Source organism: Anabrus simplex, chromosome 1, assembly GCF_040414725.1.
Source record: "Anabrus simplex isolate iqAnaSimp1 chromosome 1, ASM4041472v1, whole genome shotgun sequence".
NCBI classification, from domain to species: domain Eukaryota; kingdom Metazoa; phylum Arthropoda; class Insecta; order Orthoptera; family Tettigoniidae; genus Anabrus; species Anabrus simplex.
Window position 1 is genome coordinate 710,548,655 of NC_090265.1, and position 25,085 is coordinate 710,573,739.

Below are 25,085 nucleotides of genomic sequence, written 5' to 3' on the forward strand. Positions count from 1 at the left end.
CATTACTGATATGGTTATGTCTGGTGATTTCAATATGTCACTATGTAGTCAAGTAGGCAGCAGTGATGAGCCAATTAAAAAAAAGGAGACTAGGGCGGCGATATTTGCTTTTTAGTGTATAGCCTTACGTGCCGCAGACTATACATACATACATACATACATAAATCTTCATTACAGACTGTTATGCCTTTCAGCGTACAGTCTGCAAGCCTTTGTGAATTTACTAACTGCCGCACAATCCTCTATTTGTAAATAATGATGATAATAATAATAATAATAATAATAATAATAATAATAATAATAATAATAATAATAATAATAATAATAATAATAATAATAATAATCATCCACAGCCTGCTTCCAGTCATTCGACCGGGTCAGGAATGGAATGAAGCTCCCATCTAGTGGCGAGGATAGGAATTGTGCCGGCTGCCGAGGCCTGTCACATTCCTCTGGGGCAATAATTAATGAATGACAGATGAAATTAAATGATATTGGAGAGTTTTGCTGGAATGAAATATGACAGGGAAAACCAGAGTACCCGGAGAAAAATCTGTCCCGCCTCCACTTTGTCCAACACAAATCTCACATGGAGTGATTGGGATTTGAACTACAGAACCCAGCGGTGAGATGTCAGTGCGCTGCCGCCCTAGCCACGGAGGATCTAATAATGACAATAATAATACTAATCATCATCATCATCATCATCATCATCATCAAAATAATGTCGGACAGCAACAGGAAACTACCTCACTCCCACTCCCCTCATATACCTCTTTAGTGACACCTAGACTATCTTTGACAGTTGATGGTGGATCTGCTGAGGATCCAACAACTGCCTTTAGGTTGAGGACTTCACAACTATAGGATAATACCAGTACAGAACGGTGTCAGAGAAAGGATATAAGATACAAATGAAATGTTTGGGGCTGATACAACCGCATGTCAAAACATGGAAAAGCGATTCAAGAGCAGAGTTTTGTGCAAGGTGCGCCTTTTTATGTTTGAGCAAGCAGCATATGTACAAGAAATGTTTTATCTCCGCTTCTTCTTCGCCCTGCGACTCTTCTTTGTGGAGACGACAGAAGGTTCGCTGCCCGCCTCGTCTTCAATTGCAGGTTTTTCCGAGCTGCTCTTGTTTACCAGGTCGGTTATGGAATCAGCTGGACGTTCCTCCAGCTCGTCCAGTCCGAGGTCCGCAGACTCCTTGGACTCGTTGCTGTCGTACTCGCCACTACCTTCGTCTGCGCTAGTCCCCGCCTTGGGTAGCGAAGACACGACGCTGCTCCATGACCTCTGGGGAGCAGCAGCAACTGCTGTAGACTTCGGCGAGCCTCTTCCCATTGTTGGAAAGTCTGCTTCCGACAACAGTGTTTCACCATCAGCTTTTTCATTACAATCCTTTCCACTACTGCTAGGCAGATCTATGTTGAAGGTCGAGGTGATGATGGCTGGACTGAGGTTGGATGCAGTCCAGATGTCTTCTGGTGACTTTGAACAGTTGTCTGAAACAATGTTACTCCAAGACTTCAACGGGGGCAAGTCTAGTTTTATAGTCTTATCCACTGGTGCGACAACACTCTCCTCCATGCCGTCAACATCACAGGTGCTCATTTCTGAGGCAAACGTGTCAAGCAGGGCTGTCCCCTCTGGCTCATACTCTTCCTGTTGTATAGTCGTAGCAGCTCCTTTGTCCTCGCCCTTTCGGTCCACCACACTCAGCACAAATCTCTCCAGCTCACTCTCCTCTTCCTCGTACTCTGGTGCTTCCACCGACAGTTTCTTCGGGCTCTTCCTTGCTACACTATCTTCTTTGACCTTCTCCTCAGCACCTTTAGAGGATGTGCCTCTGTCTTTCCTCACAGGGGCCTCGATCTTACTCTCATCTGTTTCTTCTGGCACCTTCCTATGCTTGTTCTTCTTTGTAACCACCTCTTCAGCAATTGCTTCAGCAACTGCTATCTCAAGGCAATCCTCAGGAGTTTTCCTACGCATTTTCTTCTTCTTCTCTCCATTTTTTTGATATTCTGCACTCTCCTCCTTTTTCTGTTCCTCACCACTGATCATGCCTGCCTTCTTCTTTGAGGGCTCCTCTAAGGACTTGCCAGTGTAAGCATTCAAAGGCAAACACTGAACCTCCGCACGCACTTCACTAGCCTTTGAAACAATTTTAGAAGCCAACTGAGTATTTCTTTTCGTCTCACTTTCATCACTTGGTCTACTTTCCTCAGACAATGAAACTATATTTCTGTAATCTTTATCCCTATCTAGCTTTGTCCCATTTTTTCTTTGTTTCTTTAAAAAGTAGTCAGAACTTTCAACTCCCACCCCATTTTTAGATTTTGCCCTGGAATATTTGATCTCACTACTACACTCATTATCACTTTTAACAACAGTATCAACTTTAAAATTCAAAAGGTTATTGGAATCTGAATCTCCTTCAGTTTCAACGTCTCTGGTGGGCCATTCCTCAGGCGTCTTGATGGCCGTGGGCCACCTGACCATGCCTTCCGTGCAAGAGCCCTGACAGCTCCCGGCGGGTGACAGCAAGGTTGCTACGTCCTCGTCGGATGGCAGCGGCACAGTAATCACCGTCCCGACCGGGTTCACGACTTTCTCGACGGGAAGCGAACCTCTCTTGCCCCGCACCGTAACGATCACTCTTCCTCCTTAAAAAAAAGAACAAGCCAGAGGCAGCGGTTTCTAAGTGATATTCGTTGCAGAAGTAAAGCACATATTTGTTTTAAAAATTTAGCAGGTCAAGGGTTACTTGAGGTTAGATATCAAAACACACATTAGTTCAGGGGTACAAAGATTCTGCCTCTGGCTAGTTCTTCTTCCAACTCTAACTCTAAAATTACAAACTAATCTAAAGATTAACTTAGGCCATTAGCACCATATCAATGAAACTAAGGAACACTTACAAAGTCTGGAGAAGGCTTTGCCAGAGATAGGGGGAGGGGGGTTATGTCTCTCTATCTCCACAACAGGCAGGTCTAGTAACATGCAATGTACACTCGCATGCAGAAAATGTGGGTTATGCCCAGAGATCACAAAAGTGTTTCTTCTTCCAAAGTTTTCGCATTTACCTAACACTAACATAGCTATACATAGAGGCGTGTGACAGGGCTGTGTCCTCTCCCCTCTCCTTTTCAATATCTACTCTGAGGCTGTGTTCAGAGAAGATGTTGAGGAGGCTAACCTAGGGATCAGGATAAATGGCAATGTCATTAATAACATCCGCTTTGCTGAAGATACCGCTGTGTTAGCCAATAAAATTGTTGATCTTCAAATTATTAATAACATTGTAAGGATCAGTGCAGTATTTGGTCTGTTCATGAAAATTGGCAAGACCAAGCTGATTGTATTTTCGAAAACACTTAAGCAACAACACAATTGTTCAGCAAATATCTCGGGACTATAGAGACAGAATTGCGATCCCAAGAATGAAATCTTATCCAGGATTGGACAAGCCAAAAATTTATTCCACAGTATGAGGGTCCTATTGACCAGTAGTGATCTCAACCTTTAGCTCCAAGTTCAGATGTTGAGATGCTAAGTTTCCCTGCCCTTCTGTATGGTTGTTAAATAAGAGCTAACAACCATCAAGGGGTGAAAGTTCAGGTACATTGGGGACATCACAAGAGATGAATGATATGAATTTCTCCAACTCATTATCGGAGGGAAAAATGAAGGAAAACGATCTGTGGGGAGACGGAGAAATTCCTGGCATAAAGACATTTGCCACTGGCATGGTTGAACTGCCAGTGAAATCTTTCCAGCCGCTGTTTCACAAATTATCGTAATCAACTGGATCGGCAACCTTCGTTCAGAGATGGTGTCCTAAGAAGAAATAACGCTTGACTCCATCCAGTCCTTACTATTTCTCTCTATGGCTGCCTTGAAGTAAATCTGGAGAAACAAAAATGATCCAGTGAGCAATGTTACATCAGAAAAAGGTTCTCATCAATGAAATTTGCTATGACTGGTGTAAAAAGAAGAGCTGCAATATGATTACAGACTCAACTGAGTAGAGGAGGGGTGCAAAGTGCTGTCTGGAAAAGCAACTTCTCAAAATCATGTTGGTAGAAGTTAAAGGCAGTGTTTTCGTTCCGCACCCTGATGGTACAGCGGGCCTCCTAGAGGGTGACGTCCCATCTCAGGCCAGGAGACATGTTGCTGTGATTTAAGGTGTGGAGAAGAAGGTGAGAGGAGAGTGACCGTTGCCTAAAACAGGAACTGTCCTGGCATTCACCTTAGCAAGAAGACTTGAAAAAACCATTCTCAGGACAACCCATCACCTCCCGAACGCAGAGTTGTAAAGCAACGGTAAAGTTGTTGCCAGCGTTAGCTGGAGGGCAGATTTGTTAGACACTTATGTACTAACTTAAATCACTGTTCCTACTTGGGCCACATTTTCTGCATGCATATGCTACATAATTTATTGTTATTATGGAATTAACTCTGTATTCTTGACCTGATTACATTACACATTCGTATATTTTGTATCACTGTTATAGAGGGTGGAGGAGATACTATGTCCAACAATCACAAGCCATGATACCAAGGAACAGGAAAATTAAAATGAATGTAGGGTCCAACCCTCCAACTCACAAATATTCATCCACACTCAACCGGGGCAAGTTACATAGTGTTGTTTTAGACATGGTCTGTAATCTAAATATCCCTTGGAAGGAATTCCACAATGACTAAAATGATGCTGTCTAGAGATCATGAAACCAGATGTTGAATTTTTGAATGAATACAATAATGCCTTCACACCTACTGTCATTCAAAAGTAAAAAAACCTGGACCTGAGACAAAGCAGAACAAAAGTGGAGACTCCCAACTGACATTACTTTCCCCAGTTGATTCTGGATAGAAAACTGCGAGTTAGATGGTTGGAGAATATCCTTATCACAGCCAGCAATTGCTTGAGACCACCTTTCCTACAGCCCATGTAAAAATATGGTAGAGCAAGCATTTCAGAATCATTTTACGACATTAAATCACATTCATTAGACAGCACGTGGGTTAGTCAAAAGTCCAAAATTTTAAATTCATATTACGAGAAACAAGGGGAACATTTTTCAAAAAGTGGAGATGTTGGCTATATTCTTCATTCTGCTGCATCATGGAGATACAGAGACCAATTGCAAAGCACACAACAAATCATCAAAGCTAGCAAAGTAGCAGTTCAACACACAACAGACTGAAAATGTTCAACACCTCTAAGAGCAGAGAGTTCATCGGCATTGAACAGTTTCAACAAAGGTTAAGTCAAGCTTGAAGCACCCTAAACTGTCACTACGGCACACCAACACGTCAACAAATGATATTTCAGCAGGTTAAACACTTCACCGATGATGGCAACTCACCTTTGACGAACTTATAACCATTCTCAACCTTCTACAAGAGGTTGTCATGTGGAACATCACCCATTTAGACCCGGTTCAATTAGAAACCATTGTAATACTTGCCTATCTAGAAAATTTTACTGAGCAAGTTGACTACGCGGTTCGAGCCGTGTCGCTGTTAGGCTGCATTTGGAAGACAGTGGTCGAAACCCTACTACTGGCAGCTCTGAAGATGGCTTTCTTAGCTTCCTCTTTTTCACACTACACAAATGTTCGGAATGTACATAGAGGAATAGGGCACGTCGATCGCATGAGTGAAACGAGGCTTCCTGGTCAACTTCTGTATGGTGAACTTTGTTCCAGCACAAGACCTCATGGAGCCCCTTTGAGGCATTTTAAGAATCAGCTAAAGCATACTATGAAAAGAGCTGAAATTAACACTCAATTCTGGGACGCGCTTGCTGACAATCGTACACTTTGGTGCCACACTGTTTCTACATCAGTTTTGGTGTTTGAAGAGGAATGACGGCAATGTGAAGAGGATAAACTACAAGCACGGAAGCTCCATCAGGCTCAGTTTCGTCCTCCCCCAACCATTTCATGTGATCTGTGTGGACGTATATTTCACACCAAGATTGGGCTGCTAAGTCATGAAACATCACAAAGCTTTGTGAGTGTGAAAATGTAAACTGCTGAAGAATATGTTTACTCAGATACGAGTGCAGCCAATGCCATAGCCTAAATGTTCGCTTACTTTCCAGTCCTAGCCTTCTCTTATCTCAGCTTAAATGTTCGCTTACTTTCCAGTCCTAGCCTTCTCTTATCTCAGCTTAAATGTTCGCTTAGTTTCCAGTCCTAGCTTTCTCTTATCTCAGCTTAAATGTTCGCTTACTTTCCAGTCCTAGCCTTCTCTTATCTCAGCTTTAATGTTCGCTTACTTTCCAGTCCTAGCCTTCTCTTATCTCAGCTTAAATGTTCGCTTACTTTCCAGTCCTAGCCTTCTCTTATCTCAGCTTAAATGTTCGCTTACTTTCCAGTCCTAGCCTTCTCTTATCTCAGCTTAAATGTTCGCTTACTTTCCAGTCCTAGCCTTCTCTTATCTCAGCTTAAATGTTCGCTTACTTTCCAGTCCTAGCCTTCTCTTATCTCAGCTTAAATGTTCGCTTACTTTCCAGTTCCTAGCCTTATCTTATCTCATCGCCAAAAGACCTGGCTGACCTGGTGCAAAGTTAAACCATAAGGGAAAAAATAATAATCTACAGGAGCATGTTACTACCTGTAGCACGACAGTCATAAAAGTTTCACAATGTTCACATGTCCATGCCATCTTTGTGCCAATGTTTGTCTCCAATTCACAGCAAGTTTGATTCCTGCTCAATCCGATGAAATTGGAAGGTGCAAAAATGCTGCAGTCTATTCTGGATAGGTTTACCAGCAAACAAAAGAACTACTCCAGAACAAAATTCTGGCACCTTAGTGTCCCCAAAATCAAAGTTAGTATTGTTACCAGCACAAGCATTCTTTGCATTCAGATATCCAATGACACCGCGAACAAGAGCAGCGCAATGAACAAATCTTGCTAGGCTCATTCTCTTCTCTTCTACTAGTCTGAGCAGAGATACACTCAATGAAAGAGTCTAAACAGACTCACTGGCACTCAGTCAAAGTGGGTGATATTTGAACAGAGAGCTGTGTTCGTCAACCTAAACTCAAAACCCAACACAACAGGCTCAGTACACGAAACCACACAGTGGGCGGTCAAAGAGCAAGTTACGGCCTGTTATGCAACACACACATGTGTTAGGAGACTGATGGCGCTAAGAAGGAGGCTGTACAATACAGATGTGCCAAGATGTGGCAATGGAGTACCAACTGGCGAGATTTGAACTTATGACTTTCTGAGCCACTCGATCTGCCTGTTGTGATTGTTACAGCACAGACAGTTCAGTGAAAGCGGGTGTCTTTTTTGAGTTTTGTTTTTTCGCACACCTGGAGTGCTCTAACAGGAATCTTTAAATGAATTTAGACTTCGAAATACTGAGCAAGACTGAACTACTACTACTTTTCCTACCGCCTTTCCCACACCTGTGAGGTCACGGGTGGGAACTGCGTCGCACATGTGAATTTGGTCCTGTTTTACGGCCGGATGCTCTTCCTGACGCCAACCCTATATGGAGGGACATAATGACTATTGCGTGTTTCTATGGTGGTTGGTAGTGTAGTTTGTGTGAATATGAAGAGAAGAGTGGTGGGACAGACACAAACACCCATTCCCCGAGCCAGAAGAATTACTCAGAAGCGATTCAAATCCCCGACCCGGCCGGGAATCGAATCCAGGTCCCTCTGAACCAAAGGCCAGTACGCTGACCATTCAGCCAACAAGTTAGACTGAGTAAGACTCAACTATTATGCAGTGAAACCACGTTACGACATTTCGGCAGGGGACAAGGAAAATGAACGTCTTGAGCGAGAAAACGTACTAATGAATATACAAATAAAAACTATTCAACAGGGATATGGAAATACTAGATACGATTTTTTCCGACATGAGGGCATTTTACATCATGTATCCACAGGTACAGCGAAAACTTTAGGCCTATCTACCATTTCTAAAGATGAGAGGAAAGTATTAATAGGTGTGAAAAACACAAGAGAACAAATATGAAAACATGTGCACAGAGGCCAACAAAAATTTCGAAGTATTATTGCAGATCATACTCTTTCTAAAACAAATGTTAGAAGCCTTTTATTTCGGAGCAGTGGGTTATTAAACATTATTTTCTGGTCACATTCGTAGACGATGAATTGGAGGTTACACTCAACCATGTGCAACTGAGAGCAATGCCTTAGGCCACCACATTGAATCAAACAAAACTTCCAACAACTTGAGTGATCAAGTCGAAACTCAAAGATGCAAGTTGCCAGTCCACTTTCTGACAGATTTTAATTTTGACTTCATTATTAAGAAATTGGCCAGCCCCATGGTATAGGGGCAGCATGCTTGCCTCTTACCCGGAGGCCCTGGGGTTCAATTCCCAGCCAGGTCAGGGATTTTTACCTGGACCTGAGGGCTGGTTTGAGGTCCACTCAGGCTATATGATTAGAATTGAGGAGCATCTGACGGTGAGATAGCGTCCCCGGTCTCGAAAACAAAAAATAACGGCCGAGAGGATTCGTCGTGCTGACCACACGACACCTCATAATCTGCGGGCCTTCGGGATGAGCAGCGGTCGCTTGGTAGGCCAAGGACCTTCAAGGGCTGTAGTGCCAAGGGGGGGGGGGTTATTAAGGAATTTTACAACATTTTCCGTATCTATAAGTAGGCTATCACAAGACAAGTATGCAGCACAGTGGTCATTTTCACACGATTATGTTCCTAATCGAGATATAGGCTACCATATGACGCGACAAATATTAGCTACACTTCACTGTATCGCTCAACACAAAATACATCTCTACTTTCTGAATGGAATGAGAAATACAACTACAAACAGGCTCACTCTTCTATTCAGCAAATTTGCTGCTAACTGGCAAGCAAAACTGAATATTGCTGAGGCTAACAGCTTGCTACCCAAAAGTCCAACTTATCCTTTGAAGTTCAGGAAGGTCTATTCCCGTAATCATGCAACTGTGGCGATGGCTCTCACCCGAGTCGGAAATCATGTTTCTTTCAGAAGGGTTGACAAATACAGTAAAATTTTCAGGTCTAGGAAAAATGTGATCATACTAAGCAGTAATAGCAAAAATTCACGACGAGATAAGCAAGGTATTTTTTATACAGATTTAATATAATGAGAATCGGGACTTCGAATTTCCAACGTGCTAAGCGGGAAAACGTGTTAACGAGGACCGCACTAACGAGGTTTCACTGTAAATGAATATGAATGAGACTACACATTGCTTCACACAGCACTACCGTGGACCTCTTATTTCACCTACTCCTATCACGTTCTTCCTAAGCTGTCCAAGTACGATGTCACAACACTATCAACTGTTCTACGCGGTGCTACTCACGTTACACAAATTAGGTTGTAATTCTATAAGACTGATATTTGTGTGATCATCAGTTGCAGATCCTGGACGATGAACCACAAGGATGTCGCTCTTCAGATTAAGCCATACCACAGTCCTTGGCTATAGTTTGAACTGCGATCACATTAGTGAGAAGTCTGTGTAAATTTTACTGACTTAAGAACTTACCTCAATCACCCAACCAATCCTGGTGCAGTTGAGAGGGCTGTGTCTGGTCTACTAGTAAACTGAAGAACTATTTACCCTCAATATTTGAGCAGTTTGGTTTTCCTGACCCCTCTGAACACAGTCGTGTCACATTAATATTACCCAGCACAACCAGATAATGGCTCACAACAAAACCATCATTTAGTAAAGTGATGGTCTCTACTACCTTTCGTGCAACACTTAATAATTGCTTCAGTCAGTGCAGCTTTTGTATAACAGAAAAAGCGTTAAGACTGACAATACCTGAAGTGACATTAAAACACAATATCATTAATTTCATTGTCATTTAAATTTATACAGGCCAAAACCAACTCATTTGAAAGGTTATTCTTACCTGTGTCTCGTATGGGAATGCCGGGACTCTCCATCATCGCATCTGCCAGGTCTTCTCGCAGTTGAGTGTCGCCAGGTCCGGCAGATCCATCCGAGTCTCCACCCTCTCCCCCATAAACCTCAACTAGCCGCGGTGACTGCTCATAGCTACCTAAAGGGAGAGAGTCAGTTTTAGAGTCTTAAGACACTGCAGGCCATCACAATATTTTCTTAGAGACTGACAATATTAAGGTATCTGAATGTTGCATTCCTCCAACAGTTTTACGATTCCTTTTCCCCTCTCATTCTTCTAGTTAACACGTTATTATAACAACTGAACAATATAAAGATCCAATAATACTGCCTAGAGGAATTCCCTTCTCAATGATGTACCTAAGTATTAATATAAGAAAAGATCTTCACTGGGGTACTCACATAATGGGATTGTAAATAATGGGTACAGATCTCTGCACAGAGTTACAGGGTCTTTAGGGGTTGTAATAAGGATGTAAAGGAGAGGGCATATATATCTCTGATGAGATCCCAACTAGAGAATGGTTCCAGTGTATAGGACCCACACCACTATTACCGGTACTTGATTCGAGAACTGGAAAAAATGCAAAGAAAAGCATCTCAATTTATTCTGATTGTTTTCTGACAAAAGAGTCTATATCTATCTAGGTATTCTGCCTTATGGCAGGTCTTGTCATGGGATGAACCTCTTCCACTGTTGCCTGTCCTGCGCCAAGTTTTTCATGTCCGAATATTTTACAAAAATATTGCAAAGTTCGGGCTGGGAAGACGTGGGAGAAAGGAGACGAGCTGCTCGATTAAGTGGTACTGTATGTTCTGAGTTGTCAGTGGAGGGATGGCATAAAATGGCATTAGTTAGAGTGATGTTTTTAAAAGTAGGAAAGATCTTTTTGATATGCTCTATTGGTGGAAAAATATCTAATTCCCTCCATGGGAACTTAGAATTTCTATTCGGAATTGCTAGGCAGGCATTAATTCCATTGTGGAGTTTTATCTCCCGTATGCAGTTATCAGACTATGCTTCTTAAATAGGCTTCTGATAAGTTCACCTGCATACACCCCAGCGTCAGTGGGTAGGGTCTGACACATCCCACTCTGATGAGTCTAGTGTCAGACCTAAGACGAAACGCTGGTTAATAGAGCAAACGCCTGAAAAGCCATACATCTAATTTTTGATCTAAAAAATGTATGAGACATAAAAGACAGGAAATTTTTTTTTTTTTTTTTTTTTTTTTTTTCAAAGACTTGGTTGTGGACAGTTTTCAATACAGCATAGAAAAGCTTACCCGCCATTGTGGCTGAGATGTATCTCTTTTCTCAGAATGGAAAAAATCTAACAGTTTGATATCCACAAAGAATGTACAATTTTCTTCCCAGTGGATGAATGCCAGACAGGTGAATTGCAATACTGTCGCAGTTTGTAGTGTTCCCCGCAGAAGCTGAAATACCCATTGCAGAGTATGCAACAAGATTGAATCCCTTCCACACGTTCTTAGTTTCTGCTGCAAAGGTGAACTCTTAAGAAACAAGAGGCACCATAGTCTTAAAAGAAGGACAGCCAAATATTTTAGAAAAGCAGAATGGTTCGAAGTGTATGAAGAAGTAACCCGATGAGCAAGTTGGCTGTGTGGTTAGGGTCACATAGTTGTGAGTTTGCACATGGATTTCCATGCTTCCCCATTTTCACACCAGGAAAAAGCTGGCTCTGTACCTTAACTAAGGCCATGGCCGCTTCCTTCCCAATCCTAGTGTTTCCCAACCTTGCACACGACGTTAAACCACTAGCGGGAAAAAAAAAAAGAAAAGAAGTTAACTGTGAGTCAACTGAAGGTTCAATTAACTCTTTTACTCCCGTTGACTGCTGTAGCAGTCGGGAGGGAGCAGTGCCGCGCACCCAGTGGACTGTTGTAACAATCGTGCTGGAGCCGGTCGACTGCTGTAGAAGTCTCATGTCTTTTGGCTGTTTCACTACAACAGACTGCTGTGGAAGTTCGGCCTAGGAGGTCTCTCGTGGCTGTCTTACGAGTCTATAGTTATAGCTATGGTCACTAGATGACGGGAATAACCAGTGCATAAAATGAATTTCATTATAAAGCCTATATTGTTGTACGTATATTTAAAAGGTATGGTCAAATGTTCCTTTACAATACTAATTTTTTTAAATTTAATTATTTAAATAGTTTTTTAAAATTTTAGTGAGGAGTAACCAGTTTGAAGACGAAAGCAATGTGTCCGGTATACTACTCACTTTGCGTCTAGTTGCTCCCTTGTACTGATGTGCTTGTGCTTCTTGATTTACGAAGGTTATGCCGAAAGTTTTTAGTTGCGCGTAAACTGTAATTATGAGGACAATGGGATTATTTTCATTTGAAAGAGTGATGTTTTTCGACCTTGGAACATGCACGGGCAACCCCTCCTAGCAATAGTTCCCCCACAGCAAGGGAAGAAAGCACAGGCAGTGCTGAGTCAGACACGGTGCAAGATGGATCTGTCGCGCCACGATTTTCGAGCAATGATTTTTTATTATTATAAAAAGAAATTAAGTGCCGAAGATTGCCATTCTTCTTTGCTGCACGTTTTTGGTGAGGCTGCCCCTTCTACAGCCACAGTTGGAAATTCATTTCGCGAGTTTTCAAGGGGTCGGCAGTCAATTGTAGATGAAACTCGTCCCGGTCGCCCAGCAACAGCTGTGACTCAAGAAAACATTGATGCTGTGAAGGAAATGATCAAAGCAGATCCACATCTTACATTTTTGATATTGAAGGGACCTTAAATATTGGGTCAAGAGCAGCGCAGACCATCCTTCACGATTATTTAGGCCTTACCAAGAGATGTGCCCGTTGGGTGCCACATTCCCTGACAGAAAGCCAAAAGGAGGAGAGAGTAGACTGGTGTCATTTCATGCTAGAAAAATTCAATGGAGGGCAGTCCGAAGACACCTACAATATCGTCACAGGTGATGAAACATGGGTCTACCATTATGACCCTGAAACGAAGAGACAGTCTTCTGTATGGTGCTTTCCAGGGGAGTAACCACCCACAAAAGTTCGACAAAGTCAGAGCTCCAGAAAGAAGATGGAGGCAACATTTTTTTTTTTTTACAAAAATGGGGCATCTCACCTCTGTGACCTTGGACACACATCGTACAGTCAATGCTGAATGGTATGTCCTCGCCACTTGGAGGTCACAGCACCCAAAGTCCAGGAGTAGGCACCTTCTGCTGCATCACGACAATGCATCTGCACACAAGGCTGCCAGAACAATGGACTTTTTGGAAAAGGTAAAAGTGTGAGTGTTACCTCATCCCCCCCCTATTCACCTGACCTGGCCCCATGTGACTTCTTTCTGTTCCCTATGACCAAGGCAAAAATACGTGGGCAGCGGTTTTCGTCAGATGAAGAGGCCGTTGCCGTGTACGAGAATGCACTAAGTGACATCGCGAAAGAAGCTTGGACTGAAACGTTTTCTAAGTGGTTGCAGAGAATGGAAAAATGTATACGTGCTTATGGAGAGTATTTTGAAAAGTTGTAATTGTTGTTTCGCAAATAAAAATTTTTTCTCACACTCGGCTAAAAACTTTCGGCATAGCCCTCATAGCGTTCAATCACTTTGAAATTGTGAAAGGCGTGATGACGGAGGAAAGATATACTGCGCAGGAAGCTCTTGCCTTCATATTGGGTAGTGACTGTGAAGTCCTCTGATTCTGGTGACGGAACGACTTCAATCACACCTACTTCAGGCACGTTTTCTACTCCAGTTACTGCTTAGTTGTCTAAAATGTTGGCCTACTTCGATGATTTGACTGAAGATGAAGACAGTGGGGATGAAGATCAGGTGCCTGATCCACCGAGCAGAAAACTAAATTGGAAATAGTAGAACCTGAATCTGAAGAAACGTAAGTTTGACGCAACTAATTCTGGATTGAAAAGTTTAGTGGACAATGTTAAGTTTCTTTCAGCTGTTTTTCAACACAAGTATCTTAACTCTTCTGTGGGTGGAGAATGAAAAGTGCTGAAAATATAGTCATAAGCATTTCACCGAATATGCATTACAAATAAAATAAAATACGTTTAAACTCTGCCTGTCCTCTGCTCACATCACGAGAAGACTGCAGACTGGAGAGCAGAGCGAGGCAAGTATCACGTGCAGCGGGCTCAGTGAACCACCCGCTGCTTGCGTCCAGAGGGTCATGCCATAATACTTGCTACGCTGGAGTAAAAGAGTTAAATTACCAGACACTGTAGTCACTGATAGGAAATCCAACAAAGGCATCCTTACAATCCAACAGTCAGATCTGAGCGAGATGAAAAGCAGTAAAAAAGAGGTTGATGCAGAAAAGAAGAGGCACTATTAGTCTTGCTTCCATTACTTGGAAGAGAAGCATAAAATAACTGGGAATATTTTCAAACAGTTTGACTCCACACAAATGTTCTGCAAAAATATGTCACTAACAATTCTGAAATATTCCCTCCAAATTGTACAGCTATCCTAATAGTAAAATCATATCTTTATTAAAATGTGGAGAAAGTTTCAGGTCAAACTAATGGTAATTATTAGGGAAAGGATTTTAAGGTGGAAAGTATGGTCAGAAAAAGGGCAAACAAGCTTCTGAAAATACATACGAAAAGGTGCAAAAAAAAAAAAAAAAAAAAAGTGTTGATGAAATCATTTTATTAAGGTTTAAACCATTTACATGAACTTTCTTTACCACATTTACTGGGTTCTGATAATTAATCAACATGTTATATTGGATTACACACAATATTTCAATGTTTTTGACAGTAAGTCGCTGGCGTTTTGAGTTCAGTAGATCCTTATACAGCGAGAAACTCCTCTCGACATCTACTGAAACCAATGGAGCACTCATCAAGGGAGTTCAGTCGAAGTTGCAAAGGTTTCCACATCCGGATTGTTCTTCAATTTTAATTTTTATTTGTCTTTAGCAAATCCATCGGGGCTGTCTCTAACTTCTTCCACTGTTCCTCCTCCATACCTCCTTCTTAACCTTTGACATGATTTTGTGTTGTGAAAAGTATGCTCTGTTTCAGACTGGTAAAACACTAACATAGCCAACAAGAGAGTACAGAGTAGATAGGTGCAACCATTAAATTCATGCCAGTACTAAGTGTACTTAGTTTAACCCTTTCGCACCCATTTCTTGCACATACCGCCGATGTCCGTATATACGGACGCATCGTAACAATTTTTTAAAAATATAATACGCCCTTAATATATACGCGTAACATACATCAAATTAATCGAAACGATACGTTCTATGCATATCAACCACTTAAACAAACTTTTGTATAGTATACAGTGCCAAAAGAAGCCAGCTGACTACGTTGTGGGTGGGAAGTGAACGGTGTTGATGCCAGTAGGTATGTTGCAGAGAAAGAGTTTTTTTGAAAAACTGCCTCTCAAAAAGGAAAGAAACTGCTGTGTATGTAGTGCAACTAACACCAAATCTGGAGGCAAAAGAAAAAAATCTACTTTAATACGCTCAAAGTGCAAAAAGTGCTACCCTCTGCATAAATGTTAAAAGTTATTGGCACATATATACTGTAAATATATCAACTGTAAATAGTAAAGTTTAATTTTTTAAAAGTGAATTTGCTATTTTCATGAACAGTGACCTTTTTTATGGGTTTTATTATTTACCATTTTTATTCTGAACATATGAAATTCAAGTGTCAAGAAATACAAATTGTTGGTTTAAATAAACTTTTATAATTTAGTGGTTCTGTTCATTTTGAAATGTTCTTTTAAGTGATATGGATGGTTGTAGGCCAGCTTTTTGTTTCTTAATTTGAAATTTTTGAAGAAATAAATTTAAAAAACTCCCGATTTGGTCAGTAGATTTTGGAAAATTATATATCTTTTTGCATGACTTTACTTTTTTCATTTAGTACCCTTTAGAGCAGGTATTTACAAATATATTTTTTTTAATATTCAATTTGGACAATAAATAAGTGAAATATGCATATTTCAGTAAAATACTATAATAAAGCATGGAAAGGGCCTGGGATTTCTTGCACATACCCTGCCAAAATGCCTGGGAGCAAAAGAGTTAAAACTGTTGCAACATCGTTGTTTAAATTTTAATTTGATTTCACAGCTGCAAATTGGCCATTGTTGCGCACGTTGGCATTTGTTGCTGGGATCAATCATGACTGATCTGCATTTAGGGCAGTCGCCCCGGTGACAGATTCCCTATCTGTTGTTCTCTTAGCCTCTTCTTAAATGATTGCAAAGAAATAGGAAATTTATTGAACATCTCCCTTGGTAAGTTATTCCAATCCCTAACTCCCCTTCCTATAAACAAATATTTGCCCCAATTTGTCCTCTTGAATTCCAACTTTATCTTAATATTGTGATCTTTCCTACTTTTAAAGACACCATCCAAACTTATTCGTCTACTGATGTCCACCCACACAATCTCTCCACTGGCAGCTCGGAACATACCACTTATTACATGTTACAAATCTCATGTTATGGTCCGTATTGAAATGTACTTAAAGTCAAATAATAATACTAGATTATAAATTCCACCTGTTCAATACATAAGAGTTTTTTATTTAAATTTAAGAAATAGTTCTTAACATATTAGAAATAGGGACATGTTTTACCCATAATGAGTGCATCATCAGCCTAAAAATCTCATACCTGAAAGAAAGATAGATCAGGATCCTGATTGTTCTAATACGTAGTTTTTAACAAAGGTCTAAAATATAAATAAGAGGATACTGTTTTAGGTACAAATGTGAATAAAATGACTAGCAAGTAGAATATGGTAGTTATAAGTACTCTTCTGACAAAGTCCTTATTGCAGATCTTTACGAATGTCCTGTTTTTTTAATGTGGTAACAAGTGGTTAGTTAAAAGTTAACATTTCACTCTCCTCTTATTTCAGACATAACAACACAAGCTCTACTCAACCTCGCACATTTTCCTTTCGATTTTTAATACAAGAAGCTACAACCACGTCTACCAGCTAATTATAAATATAGCTACGTTTTCTGACAAGTTCCTGTCCTCGCTCCTTAAGTGCTTCAAGAAGTTTGTCGACTTATCTCTTCATATATTAGCAACTTCAACAGACGAACAACTGGATTTTACCTCTTCTTTAACCAAATTAACAACTGTCGAAGGCACATAACACCACAAGCTCTACTCAACCTCGCACATTTTCCTTTCAACTTTTAATATAAGATGCTACAACCATGTCTATCAGCTAATTATAAAAATAGCTACGTTTCTGACAAGTACTTGTCCTCGCTCCTAAGTGCTTCAAGAAGTTTGTCATCTTATCTTTTCATATAAAATTAACTTCAACTTTGGACTACCACTAACAGTGACTTTTATCTTAAATATTAAGCTATTATAAGCTCCTTATGTCATTTCCAGAATAAGGCACCATATTTACCAGATTTCATTTCAACGCAGCAATTTAAGTATTCTTTTTGAACTTTTAACTAACCACTTGTTACCACATTTAAAAAACAAGACATTCATAAAGATCTACAATAAGGATTGATTAAAAGACTTTGTCATAAGAGTACTTATAACTACTACATTCTACTTGCTAGTCATTTTATACACATTTGTACCTAAAACAGTATCCCCCTATTTGCATTTTAGACCTTCGTAAAAAACTACGTATTAGAACAATCAGGATCCTGATCTATCTTTCTTTCAGGTATGAGATTTTTAAACTGATGATGCCCTCATTATGGGTGAAACATGTCCCTATATCTAATATGTTAGGAACTATAAATTTAAAAACTCTTACTGTATGTATTGAACAGGTGGAATTTATAATCTAGTATTATAATTTGACTTCACATACCACTTAGTCGAGCAGTTATGTCCTTTCTCCCAAGTCTTCTCAGCCCAAACTTTGCAACATTTTTGTAATGCTACTCTTTTGTCGGAAATTACCCAGAACAAATCAAGCTGCTTTTCTTTGGATTTTTTCCAGTTCTTGAATCGAGTAATCCTGGTGAGGGTCCCATGCAATGGAACCACACTCTATTTGGGGTCTTACAAGAGACTTGCACGCTCTCGCCTTTACATGCTTACTACAACCACTAAAACACCCTCATAACCATGTGCAGAGATCTTTACCCTTTATTTACAATCCCATTTAAGTGATTACCCCAATGAAGGTCTTTTCTTATATTAACACCCAAAAAGGAACTTTCACCCCATCAACGCATTAATTAAAACTGAGAGGACTTTTCCTATTTGTGAAACTCACAACCTGACTTTTAACCATTTATCATCATAGCATTGCCTGCTGTCCATCTCACAACATTATCGAGGTCATTTTGCAGTTGCTCACAATCTTGTAACTTATTTATTACTCTGTACAGAATAACATCATCTGCAAAAAGCCATATCTCTGATTCCACCTCTTTACACATATCATTGATATATATAAGAAAACATAAAGGCCCAATAATACTGCCCTGAGGAATTCCCCTCTTAATTATTACAGGGACAGATAAAGCTTTACCTACTCTAATTCTCTGAATTCTATTTTCTAGAAACATAGCCACCCATTCAGTCACTCTTTTGTCTAGTCCAATAGCACTCATTTTTGCCAGTAGTCTCCCATGATCTACCCTATCAAATGCCTTAGTTAGGTCAATCGCGATACAGTCCAATTGACCTCCTGAATCCAGGATATCTGCTATATCTTGCTGGAATCCTAGAAGTTGAGCTTCAGTGGCATATCCTTTCCTAAACCCAAACTGACTTTTATCAAACCAGTTATTAATTTTGCAAATGTGTCTTATAATCAGAAAGAATGCTTTCTCAAAGCTTACATGCAATGCATGTCAAGCTGACTTGCCTGTAATTTTCAGCTTTATGTCTATCACCCGTTCCTTTATACACAGGGGCTACTATAGTAACTCTCCATTCATTTGGTATAGCTCCTTCATGCAAACAATAATCAAATAAGAACTTCAGATGTGGTACAATATCCCAACCCACTGTCTTTAGTATATCCCCCAAAACCTTACCAATTCCAGCTATTTTTCTAGTTTTCAACTTTTGTATCTTACTGTAAATGTCATTGTTGTCATAGGTAAATTTCAATACTTCTTTAGTATTAGTCACCTCCTCTAACTGGACATTATACTTGTAACCAACAATCTATACATACTGCTGACTGAATACTTCTGCCTTTTCAACATCATCGCGTACACACTCCTCTTGTTCATTTATGATTCCTGGAATGTCCTCCATGGAACCTGTTTCTGCCTTAAAGTACCTTTACATACCCTCCCATACATACATACATTACATACATAATCATTATACTGTTATGCCTTTCAGCGTTCAGTCTGCAAGCCTCTGAGAATTTACTAAACGTCGCCACAATCCTCGATTTGCAACTAGTGTTGTGGCCTCACTTAGTTCTATACATATTTTATTTAAATTGTTAGAAACTGAATAACCATCATCGTCTTGGTTTCCCTCTATTTCTCTTACCCTCCTTAGCAGACTCCATTATTTTCTTAGGTAACCTATCCTCCTCCATTCGCCTCACATGACCCCACCACCAAAGCCGGTTTATGCGTACAGCTTCATCCATCGACTTCATTCCTAAATTAGCCTTTATCTCCTCATTCCGAGTGCCCTCCTGCCATTGTTCCCACCTGTTTGTACCAGCAATCATTCTGCTACTTTCATGTCTGTTACTTCTAACTTACGAATAAGATATCCTGAGTCCACCCAGCTCTTGCTCCCGTAAAGCAAAGTTGGTCTGAAAACAGACCGATAAAATAGTTTTGTCTGGGAGCTGACTTCCTTCTTATAGAATACTGCTGATCGCAACTGCGAGCTCACTGCATTAGCTTTACTACACCTTGATTCAATCTCACTTACTATATTAGGATCCTGGGAGAACACACAACCTAAATACTTGAAACTATCGACCTGTTCTAGCTTTGTAACAATCTGACATTCAATTCTGTTGAATTTCTTACCTACTGACATCAATTTAGTCTTCGAGAGGCTAATTTTCATACCATAACTCATTGCACCACCGAGCTCGATAGCTGCAGTCGCTTAAGTGCGACCAGTATCCAGTATTTGGGAGATAGTAGGTTCAAACCGCACTGTCGGCAGCCCTGAAAATAGTTTTCCGTGGCTTCCCATTTTCACACCAGGCAAATGCTGGGGCTGTACCTTAATTAAGGCCATGGCTGCTTCCTTCCCACTCCTAGCCCTTCCCTGTCCTATCGTCGCCATAAGAACTATCTGTGTCGGTGCGACGTAAAGCAACTAGCAAAAAAAAAAAACTCATTGCACCTATTTTTAAGTTTCAAGATATTAGACTGCAGGCTTTCGGCACATTTTGCCATTAAGACCAAGTTGTCAGCATAGGCCAAACTGCTTACTACATTTCCACCTAACTGAATCCCTCCCTGCCATTTTATACCTTTCAGCAGATGATCCATGTAAACTACGAACAGCAAAGGTGAAAGATTAAAGCCTTGTCTAACCCCTGTAAGTACCCTGAACCAAGAACTCATTCTACCATCAATTCTCACTGAAGCCCAATTGTCAACATAAATGCCTTTGATTGATTTTAGTAATCTACTTTTAATTCCATAGTCCCCCAGTATAGTGAACATCTTTTCCCTCGGTACCCTGTCATATGCTTTCTCTAGATCTACGAAACATAAACACAACTGCCTATTCCTCTCGTAGCATTTTTCAATTACCTGGCGAATACTGAAAATCTGATCCTGACAGCCTCTCTGTGGTCTGAAACCACACTGGTTTTCATCCAACTTCCTCTCAACGACTGAACGCACCCTCCATTCCAAGATGCCAGCGAATACTTTGCCTGGTATACAAATCAATGAGATACCTTGATAGTTGTTGCAATCCTTCCTGTTCCCTTGCTTATAGATAGGTGCAATTACTGCTTTTGTCCAATCTGAAGGTACCTTACCAACACTCCACGCTAATTTTACTACTCTATGAAGCCATTTCATCCCTGCCTTCCAAGTATACTTCACCGTTTCAGGTCTAATTTCATCTATTCCTGCTGCCTTATGACAATGGAGTATTTTTTACCATCCTTTCCACTTCCTCAAGCATAATTTCACCAACGTCATTTTCCTCCTCCCCATGAGCTTGGCTGTTTGCAACACCACCAGGATGATTTCCTTTTACATTGAGATGTTCAAAATATTCCCTCCACCTCTCCAGTGATTCCCTGGGATCTATTATGAGTTCACCTGAATTACTCAAAACACTGTTCATTTCCTTTTTCCCTCCCTTCTTAAGATTCTTTATTACTGTCCAGAAAGGTTTCCCTGCTGCTTGACCTAGCCTTTCCAGGTTATTACCAAAATCTTCCTATGACTTCTTTTTTGATTCAACAACTATTTGTTTCGCTCTGTTTCTTTCATCTACGTACAAATCCCTGTCTGCTGTAATGAGTGGTACTGCTATCATACTGTCGTGGGTGGTGTACTATCATACAATAGTGATAAGTGATCTGAAGTTCGTAGAGCGGAGTGTAATATGATATTAGCAATACAGTAGAAAGCTCAGTGTACCAAAGTATAGTAGTGAAATAGATAATGTGAATAATAATAATAATAATAATAATAATAATAATAATAATGATGAATGATTTAAACCAAGGAAACACGCAGTAAGAAGGGCGCTAGGCCAATAGGAAGACGAAAAAAATAACAATGTGAATAGAATATATTTAACAATAAAACATAACAAGATAAATAAATCGAAGATAAATTTTTAACAAATGATGAAAGATAAATATACCAGAGTAGAGAAAAATCCGAAAAGTGTGCCACATTGACAAATTGAATATCCAAAAATTCATAAAAGGAAAGCCTATTAAATAAATTTTAAGTGTACAATATATATAGAAACTGAGTAAGAAAGTGGGAGTAAAGCCGTGAAAGAGAAGAAACACGAAAGGGAGGAGGAAGGGAAGTGGGATAAGGATTAGGACGGGGAAAGGATTTTCTTCACCGGGTATTGCAGAATTTACCAACTGCATTAGGTCTAGGAAGACATCTGAAATTATTATAAGTATTTCATAATCGTCCGTAGCGCAGTTTGCGTAGAGATGCAGTCTATGTAATGATCTTTAAAAAATGCAGCATACCAACTCGACGGAAGAAAATTTCAGCAGGCAATAGCCCGAATGAAAATTTAAAGTCCAAATGAAGATAAATTACAATAAGTCTTGCTCACCAAATAGCTTGAAGATAGAGTCCAGATGGAATTGACATGATTACAAGAGGCACAGGATTCTTGGTACTCCACCACTTCGCCACGAAACCCGACTCAAATGTGGAGCAGCGGAGTGGGCAATATATATTGGTGTAGAATATTCCAGAAAAGGAGAGAAGGCGACAAGCTAGCGTGTTCTGAGAAACATGACATCACGTGTTCACACTGCGCACAAGCAATGGCGAAGTGCAGCGAGGATGACGTAATCGCACTGGTAGAGCACAAGTGAGTGGAATGCTTGATGCGGCGAGGACGAGGTCGAGACGAACAGCAGTAAGTAAGGTAGGGAAATGTGCTGTAGATACGGCGATCGTAATACTGCCATGGCTCTTGTTTGGAGCCATTTCTGATAAGCCTTCTTTTTACGTTTACAGGCTGCTCTCACTTATTCATTCCACCAAGATGTTCGCCTTTTCCCATCTTTACACACAGTTGTTCCTAGGCATTCTCTTGCTGTTCCTACTACAGCATCCCTGTATGCCACCCATTCACTTTCTATATCCTGAACCTGCTTACTGTCTATTGTTCAAAACTTCTCACTAATCATATCCATGTACTTATGTCTAATTTCCTCATCCTGGAGATTTTCTACCCTTATTCGTTTGCAGACAGATTTTACTTTCTCTACCCTAGGCCTAGAGATACTTAGTTCACTACAGATCAGATAGTGGTCTGTATCATCGAAAAATCCGCAAAAAACTCGTACATTCCTAACAGATTTCCTGATTTCGAAGTCGGTTAAGAGTAGTCTATTATGGATCTGGTACCCCTAGCCTCCCATGTGTAGCGGTGAATAGCCTTATGCTTGAAGAATGTATTCGTAACAGCTAAACCCATACTAGCACAGAAGTCCAGCAAATGCTTCCCATTCCCATTAGCTTCCATATCTTCCCCACATTTACCAATCACCCTTTCATATCCTCCAGTTCTATTCCCAGCTCTCGCATTGAAATCGCCCATTAGCACTATTCTATCCTTGCTGTAGACCCTGACCACGATGTCACTCAATGCTTCATAAAACTTGTCAACTTCATCCTCATCTGCACCCTCACATGGTGAATACACGGAGACAATTCTTGTCCTAATTCCTCCAACTGACAAATCTACCCACATCATTCGCTCATTTACGTGCCTAACAGAAACTATGTTGTGTGCAATGGTATTCCTGATAAAGAGCCCTACCCCAGACTCTGCCCTTCCCTTTCTAACACCCGTCAAGTACACTTTATAATCTCCTATCTCTTCCTCCTTATCTCCCCTTACCCGAATATCACTTACTCCTAGCACATCCAGATGCATCCTCTTTGCTGACTCAGCCAGTTCAACTTTCATTGTTCCTTCCATAAGCCCCATTAATATTGATAGTTCCCCATCGAATTCCATTTCGTTCGCCAAGTTGTTTTCAAGGAGTCCCTCGCCTGTCAAATGAGAGTGGGACTCCATTACTCCCATAGGTTCGAGGCTTGCTTAAAATGCTCGGTAAATTCATGACGCAGGATGCTACCCTACTTGCACATAGTCCAAGTGAGGATCTCTCCTCTAACGGGTTATGGACCACCGGTGAATTGTATAGTCCTAGCCGCCTGAGCACAAGGAGGGCCACGCCTCAGAATATGTCCGAGATGCCCACTCCCATTCCATAGCAACTGGTATCCCGACTCTCAGGACCACTTACTAGGCCACTCAGCCGTTTTCCATGGTTCACGAACTAGGATGTGACTACAGTAACCCACAAACATGAACCCTTCCATTTTTCACTAAAATTTGTATGATTGCCAATTATGCCTGCCTTCATGTTATCCTTACCCGACTTCTTTGGTAGATTCAATTTTTGGTAAGTTCCTTCATTTTCTCCTTACTACCACAGCCATTTCTACCTCTATTTCTTTCCAACCTGCACCTCCTTCTTAGTCTCTTTATTCTCTATTATAATATAGTGGATCATTACCATTCCTTACCACCTTTAAAGGTACAAACCTATTTTCACATTCCTCAACAATTGCTTGAAACCCATCCCAAGAGTCTGTTTACATTTTTATTTACTGTTTTCCACCAATCATAGTCACTTTTTAAAAACTCCCTCATGCCTGTTTTATCAGCCATATGGTACTGACTAATAGTCCTAATTTTAATATCTTGCTTTCTTTTACATTTATTTTTAACTACCACAAAAACAGCTTTGTGATCACTAATAGCATCTATTACTTTGGTTTCTCTATAGAGCTCATCTGATTTTACCAGAACCACATCCAGAATATTCTTCCCTCTAGTTGGTTCCATCACTTTCTGAATCAGATGCCCTTCCCATATTAACTTATTTGCCATTTGTTGGTCATGCTTTCTGTCGTTCGCATAACCTTCCCAATTGACATTTGGTAATTTGAGATCACCCGCTACAATCACGTTCCTTTCCTTATCGTTTCCCACATAGCTGATTATCTTAAAGGAGAACACAACACAAAAACACATATTTCGTTACTCATTGCTAAATATGTATTATGGGAATATAATAACAATGCCGTTAATCCCGTGCCTCCATGTCCAACCATTCTCAAGTTATGTGCGGAAGTAGTAACTGGTCGTGACGTCACTGTGCTGTAGAGTCTACCTGGCAGCCTTGACTCTGGGAGTAAACTCGCACAGTCTTTTCCCGCACTCCATCTGCTACTGCCGTCTTCTTCTGTTGCCAGTGTAAGTGGGCTTATTTTTATTTATAATGGATGTAAATATCATTCGTCCGTATCAGTATCAGCCAGAACGAACGACGTTTGCTGATGTCCATTCATTTAGCGATCTTGATATGCTAAACACTACAGGCCGTGCCGGCACGCGAATTTGGTGTAAATGTAATGAGTG

At 40.5% G+C, this 25,085-nt stretch overlaps 1 protein-coding gene across 1 annotated transcript in view; it reads right to left on the reverse strand.

Annotated features, from left to right (window-relative positions):
* Window positions 1–392: 392 nt before the first annotated feature.
* The window catches only part of LOC136857375 (breast carcinoma-amplified sequence 3 homolog), a 142,313-nt gene continuing 117,620 nt past the window's right edge, over window positions 393–25,085 (reverse strand). Inside the window, exons 10-11 of the mRNA XM_067136004.2 lie at window positions 9,931–10,080; window positions 393–2,669 (exon numbers count right to left, since the gene is read on the reverse strand). Of these exons, the coding sequence (XP_066992105.2) occupies window positions 1,036–2,669; window positions 9,931–10,080 (1,784 nt within the window). The 3' untranslated portion in view covers window positions 393–1,035. The remainder of the gene's footprint in view (window positions 2,670–9,930; window positions 10,081–25,085) is intronic.